This window comes from Hermetia illucens, chromosome 2, assembly GCF_905115235.1.
Source record: "Hermetia illucens chromosome 2, iHerIll2.2.curated.20191125, whole genome shotgun sequence".
NCBI lineage: Eukaryota > Metazoa > Arthropoda > Insecta > Diptera > Stratiomyidae > Hermetia > Hermetia illucens.
In genome coordinates, this window is record NC_051850.1 from 112129788 (window position 1) to 112137333 (window position 7546).

General features: G+C 37.8%; 1 protein-coding gene across 2 annotated transcripts in view; it reads left to right on the forward strand.

The window, feature by feature from the left end:
• The window catches only part of LOC119648073 (phospholipid scramblase 1-like), a 58532-nt gene extending 51697 nt beyond the window's left edge, over nt 1-6835 (forward strand). For both annotated transcript variants that reach the window (XM_038049555.1, XM_038049556.1), the window contains 2 exons: nt 20-178; nt 6728-6835. In XM_038049555.1, coding sequence (XP_037905483.1) covers nt 20-178; nt 6728-6787 — 219 coding nt within the window. In that variant the 3' untranslated portion in view covers nt 6788-6835. The remainder of the gene's footprint in view (nt 1-19; nt 179-6727) is intronic.
• Nucleotides 6836-7546: the final 711 nt, after the last annotated feature.

Below are 7546 nucleotides of genomic sequence, written 5' to 3' on the forward strand. Positions count from 1 at the left end.
GATTAATTTAATTTTCAAGGTGATGTCGTTAACTGGTGAACAAATTGGAAAAATCTCGAAGCAATGGTCAGGTCTTGTTCGTGAAATGTTCACAGATGCAGATTTCTTCGGCATATCATTTCCAATGGACTTGGATGTTCGAATGAAGGCAGTACTGTTGGGAGCTTGCTTCTTAATTGTAAGTAAAAACTAATATATACGTTAGAATAGCTTGTTGCGAAGAATAGATGGTAGGTGTTTTAACCATCCAGGCGGAGTTATAAGAAATCACTAATTCTTTCTCGAAACTCTTAATAGAATCGCTTCAGTCCATCGGTATTCATGAGGCAAAACTTTCGAAATCAGTAATATGTAAATTTTATCTATATTTATAAAAGCAATAAATTGGAAGGAGGGTATTTTTTCAATGCCCTTTTGCCCTTTGCCTACTTTCATTCAGGAAATCTTGCTATTGCTTTAATTCAAGTACAGTTTTAAATTCCTATGGCAATTCAATTATTATTACTCTTATAGTAGTAGTGGAAGTGAATCACCCCCGTCTTCGACGTCCATCTGTTGCATATAATAATTGAGATGTCGGTTTATATCCCAAAGTTCAAAATTACATGATCAATTGGTTTGAGTATTGCGTTATAAATATGTACTTACTTTCTGTTAACAGCTTTCTTTGACTTCTCACCAGAGCCAGTCCCTTCCGTTGTAAGCCCCAATTATCTGTTTTTCACAATTACTTTGTTAAAAGACTGTCGACATGCACTCTTAAAAAGTTCACCTTGCAAACATGTGGGCCATGTTGGCAGGTAGGATGTGTAAATCAAATATAAGAATAGACCCGGCATACTACTGGGAATTGTCTAGCTTCGAGATCACTCTTATTTTCATATGAAAATAATGCTCTCTTTGAAGAATCAGTATAGTCCTCCCTTCTATTGAGTTAAGTAAAAAGTTATAGCTTATTTTTAGAACAGATGGTGTTAGTACAGTTGCGAAAATACTAGTGCCATTCGTACATACGATTGCCGTCCCGGTATGCCTCCCAAGAGCTAACGGTTTAAGTTTGGGAGATTTGGTTGAGTGTTATGGATTTAACAACAAATTCGAGATGGAAGACCAAAGCATATTTTACTACACGTTTAACTGCTTCCTTAAAGGGAATAACGCGCGTCTAGCTTGTGAAAAATTATAGAAAGCTTACGACGAACAATGCTCTACAACGTCAGTGCAATGACTGGTTTAAGAAATTCTACCTTAATGATTTTAATATGAAAAGCGCTCCTCTATCAGAAAGACCTGTCGTGGTGATCTGTCACAAAGTACACATTCATCTCAAAGCCACATTACATGGCATGAGAAATTGCAGAAACATTGAAGATTAATCAAACAAGTATTCATTTCTACCTAAAGAAACGTACATAAGCAAACTCGATATCTAAATTCTTCACGAAGTCCCAAGTCGTTCATTTGACAGTGTAACGGTATAAGCATCCGCGATATAAAGAGAAACCACGAAGTGATTCAGACTTAAAGGATATCTTTATCATTAAATAATTAATATTAAATGACCGTCAGGTTTCCCATTTGCCACATCTCTTTAATAATTTTTAAAGCCAAAAATGGGAGCTCTCTGTCTTCAATTGCCATTGTAAATTGCTAATGCCAGTACACCTTGCTTTCAACCTATAGCATTTCCTCCACTTTATCTTTATAGGCAATGGTAAAAATGTCATCTATATATTTTCTCCAGGTTTTAGGAAGTAGATCCTCCTAATAAACCATTTTTTTCGCCTTCTCCGTTGTTGATATCCTAATATCTCGTATTATCTTTAACGATGTTTTCAATATTCTGCTAAATTTGCTCTTCAAGGCTAGCTCAAGATCTACTTTAAAACTGTTGTTTTAATGTGGAGATTATGCAATCTCCCTACGTCAAATTTCAGTGTCTAGTTCAGCTTAAGATATAGGGAATTTAGATTTTGTTCCTACAAGATAGTGGTCAATGTGATAAATGGCACCTTGTTCTCACAAGGTAGTGGTTAGTATCATAATTGGCAGAGAGAGTCCGTACATCTCTAATATTGGATGCTCTTTTCACGATGAAGATATTGACAATTGTCTGAATATTTTATCATTGAGCGATATTCACTTTATTTTATGGATCCTAAAAGCTGGAAAGCAAAATGAGGTTAGTTGTTGGCCAAGTCCCAAGGCCATGTTTTGATTGTGATGATATCTTTAGCCACTTCCCTCTTCATCGCCTCTCAAACGTTTTCGATTCGGTTCATGTCAGGACTATGGCTATGTTGCAATGTTCATCTAGCATAAAAAGAAATGGATTTTGGAGGACTTCTTTGTGTTGGCCCTGCCTCATGGTGCCTTTTACAATGCAAAGGTGATAATGCCCTCGCTACTGATGACAGATCAAATCATCATTTTTCTTTATGGTATGGATAATGCAATCAGGATAAAATTTCTCCCTTCGACGGAGGACGCTCAAATTGAGCTGTTCTTATTAAAATTTTAAAAGTGCATTTATCGCCGAAATAGATCTGTAAAAATGTAGGTATTGAAATGTACTTGTGCTTATCAAGATTAAGGATAAGGATTAAAATCGGTTCAATGTCTGTCTGTCTTTTTTTTTTTTTTGAGGAGGTGGAAATCTTCAAAAGACACTGACCTGGACACGCCAGCGTATGGGATTCTTACCCACTAAAACCACCCCCGACTCCCTCCAAGCCCCGTGGAACCACCGTACGGTATTACATCACAGGGCGGAGTCAGCTTTAGCTTCGTCTCCCCTTTCGTCTCTACGCGGCGTACGTAACCGCGCTTTTCTGATCTCCTCTGCCTTTCGCAGTTTGCTCTGGATAGATACGACCATGGAGTTGATCGCATCCCATCTCTGGCACAAGCACCTCTCCTAGAGTCTGCTCTAGACTCTTCCTTTCCTCCACAAACCTTGGACAGTGGAAGAATACATGCTCTGGGTCCTCTGGGACTCCATCGCAGTTTGGACAATGGGGTGAGGTATCCAGTTTAAACCTGAACAGGTACTGGCGATATCCTCCATGCCCCGTGAGAAACTGAGTAAGATTATAATTAATCTCACCGTGCCGTCTCTCCAACCACTCCTTGATGGCAGGGATGAGTCTGTGTGTCTACCGACCCTTTCCCGAGCGTTCCCAACGCTCTTGCCATCTATTTAACGATCTCTCCCTTTCGGCGTTCTTCGTCTGCGATAAAGGAGAGATAGACTTCGCATTATATATATTCGTCATCTCGTCTGCCAAGATGTCAATGAGCATCATTCCAGAAATGACGAATGCTGCATCATCTGAGACAGTCCTGAATGCCGAGCACACTCTTAGGGCTGTTCTTCTGTAGACTGAACTCAGTTTGTTACCGTTAAATGTAACCTGCAATGCCTTTCCCCAAACTGGAGCTGCATAGAGCAGGATCGAACTCACTACCCTCGCTATAAGCAACCTGGAAGCATGCCGTAGCCCTCCCACGTTCGGGATCATTCTTGCCAGGGCCACACTCGCAGTGGATGCTTTGTCATAGACATACTGCACATGTGCTTTATAGCTAAGCTTCCCATCTATCATCACTCCCAAGTATTTGATCGCAGGCTTAGAAGTGATGATATGATTCCCATTTTGAATACGGGCAAAATTTCTTTTACGGCGCTTGGTGATAAGGACCGCTTCCGTTTTTTCCTCCGCAAGTATCAGCCCAGAACTCTCAAGCCAACCCTTAACAGCACTGATCGCTTCGCATGAGTATAACTCAGCATCATCGAGATGCTTTGCGACAACAACCAGCGCTATATCATCGGCGTAGCCCACCACCGTGGCTTCCTCCGGAAGGGGAAATTTAAGAACATCGTGGTACATGATGTTCCACAGCAGTGGGCCCAGTACGGAGCCCTGTGGGACACCCGCGGAGACAACGTACTCTTGGGGTCCGTCATCGGTGTCATACCAAAGCCTCCGTTCTTGTAAATAGCTGTTGATAATAGCTGCAACATAAGCGGGAACACCAATCTTCGCCAGAGATTCCCATATTAGGTTCCAATTGGCCGAATTGAATGCATTTCTCACATCCAGGGTCACCACTATGCAGTATTTGCTAGTACTGCCCCTTTCGTGGATTGCATTTTCGGCCAAGCCAGTAACCATTTTGATGGCATCAATGGTTGATCTGGCTTTACGGAACCCATACTGCCGATCTGAGAGACCTCCCTGGCTCTCAACAACCGGGAGTAATCTACTATAGATTACTCGCTCTAGCCCTCCTCTTGCTGAGGGAATAACCCCTGGATGATTTCTAACAAGAGTGTAGGACACGTGATCTGCGGAGATGATCGGCCTCTGAATCGCCCCATCATAAAATTTTTTTTCACCAAATATAGTCATGTGGGACATCAAATGAAAGGTCTCGATTAGTACTTTTCGAAGCCGGTCTTAGTTTTGAGATTTATTAAAATGGTGGGGAGGTGGTGGTGTAAACCACTACACGGGCAACGAGCTGCATCATTTTGTGTTGGGTTTAAGGGGGAGGGGGGCTCATTTCTAATATAAGGTGAAACAGTGGGAACGCAAAATGTGTGCCCAAAAAGTAAAACAGGTTCCGTTCTGAGAACCTATCCAACCGAAAAATCTGAAAAAAATCACAGTTATGCATCTATGAAAAATCTCTACCTTAATCTCTCCCATTACGATATCTGCACAAATGAAGTTAATAATAGCATATTACTATATTTTAGAAATTTACCCGAAAATCACACTTACGTTCATTCTATAATAGAAATACGAAACTTGGCGTATGAATGATAATATTAGACACAATTCTGAGAAGTTTGAAGGCAATCAAACTATTATTAACAAAATTATTGAAGGTGAAAATTTTGTATTTCACGTGAATTTACTGCACTCTAAAAGATATATGACGCCATCTTGATATAAAGTCAACTCATATAAATGGCCGGGTCGGAGTTTGGAGGCATATTAAGGAATATTTTAGCTGTGCACGAATGGAAAAATGTGCAAAGAAAGTTCCTTACACAAGATGAACACAAAACCTTTATACCCGAAGTGTCCAGCTTCCGATATTCTGACCTGCTTAACACTAGATCGGCGCGGACAATATATTGAGGAGATCTTTACATCTTTGTTAAACAGTTTTGCACCAATATTTACAGGCTGTATTTTGTCGCCTTTAATTTTGTGTTCCTCGTAGTATCTGATATATTTTTTAAAAAAATTGTAGTTCCTTTTTTGGTTTACTAACTGCCACGGATTTTAGCGCTGGTGGATCCCGTAAGATGGTTTTTCGCGATATGGCATATGTCTATCTTCTCAGTATTAAGAAAGTGTGTCTTTGAATCCCTGGCATCTTTTGCACGGTTTATTGATTATTGTTTTACAATTTTATTGAAATTTTCTTGCTTTTTTCAATATATTCACTGCGTCTAGGATCCCCTTTAGGTCTTCTACAATGCCGTATTTTTGACAAGTTGGTTGGAGTCCTCTAGCCATAGTGGTGATCTTGTAAAGGGCTAAAAGGTTAGATCAAATGCAATAAAAGGTCCTACCGATAATCCGTAAGACCTTCTGAGGGGGTGGATTTTCAAGTACGACTGGTCTACTACTTGGAATATATAATCCATAGTTTAGTTCCCTTGTATGCATCGACTTGATCCAAACCTGGATAATGTCGAAAAGGTTTTTCATTTCTAACCTTGAGTTAGACTAAAACTCACTGAGGAAGAGGACAACTGGTCCTCGAAATATCTATATATGAGAAATAAATCTTTTTCGGCAATATTATCGGAAAAAATAATTTTTTTATTGGCTCATAGAATATTATTCCATGTTGCAGAGTTTTTATATTTCGGAAAGATATTAAAATGTAAAGGTTGGACATCGGGTTTGCAACGCACAAGAACTTTGCCTGTACTCCTATGACCATAATAACTAGAATGTCTGATTTGGCAGACTTTAGCATTTTCGGGAAAAGTGGCAATGGGTCCAGATATATTTTTGTCCAATTTTCAGCTTATGTTCCTCGGGCATGTTGCGAAATCCGAAAATCTTTTTCGTCTAAATTTCCGTCGATGCTCTTGTCGATTTCTGTTTTATAGTAGGTTCCATCTTCACTTCTTTGTTAAGTCATCTATTATTTTATTTTTTACTTGTGCATTGACTGGCACTATAATGCGTTTAGCAGAATCCTCCACCAAAGCTGATTTTGCTCAGCCACAGTTCAAGTGTTTCTTTATAACCTACCTTGCTTTTTCGCAACAGAAAATAAATAGAATGTTTTTGTAATTTTGTAGACTACTTTGGTTAAAATATTTTTTTTTGTTCTCCCTCATTTAAACTTTATTTTCAAAGTTTATGAATTATTTGTTGTTTGCGGTGGTATTGTTGGTACCGCCTTTGCGATATTTTGCTTCTAGAAGCGCTTTGAAAATGGTATTATTCTATAAGTTTCGTCCTCAGATTACAGTAACAACTCTTCTATCACGAAATGAATTAAATGTTTAGTAGGACACCTCTGTTTGTCTCAAGTTCACTCGCGTTGGTGGTGCTCATATATATAAAATAAACATACAAAGTGAGGCGAGAATCTAAAAGAAGATTTTGTTTTACAGTTACAACAATTTTACAAATAAAATAAATGCAAATATTACAGAAAACTAAATCAACGTTTCTAATATTTCTAGGATGCGATGTTCTTCGAGAAACAAGCGAATCGAGAAACGGACCGTCCAGGCATGTTTTAAATTTAGGAACATTAACGCACAAACGCAATGTCTTCTCGCGATTCTTTATAAAAAATAAATAATGGACGCTTTCATTATTCAAAAAGCGTCAATCCAAACTTAAGCATATAAAATCTGTTTACCTCTTACCTAATAAAGAATATATTCTGTTATTTAATATTAAATGGTCTCTAAAAATGTTACTTTTTTAAAGAAAGTTATTAATTTTAGAACTAAATTTTATGCTTTTAGATTATAATACTTTACAATGCAATTACTACGTATCTTCATTAAATATCATTGATCATTTAGGTAAAAAGTTTGTTAATTTTCTCACATAAATTTGTTGAATAGTATAAATGTATACATTTTTTATGTATACCAGAGGAGCATCTCATATTGTTGTTTATCATATACATACTAGAAACTCTGAATTTAAAAGTATTTATTGGATTTTTTTTAGAAATAGAAATGTGCTTCTCACCAACTCTGCAAGAATTTGTAAGTTTTCCTAGTCAATTGGCCAAAAAATATCTGAAAATTTGTTTATAATGAAACAACTTATATTAATATTTGGAAGAATTTATCTGAATCAAAATGAAAATATATAACTTTATCAGCGACAATAGCTTTCCATTACATGATAGAATCAACTGAAAAGCACAACAAAATTAAATGCAGCCAATGATTGCGCAAAACGCTTTTTCGCGGGAGCAAGCGACACAAACAATTGCATTTCTAAAAATAAAATGGAATGATCTTATGAAGAGAATATGACTT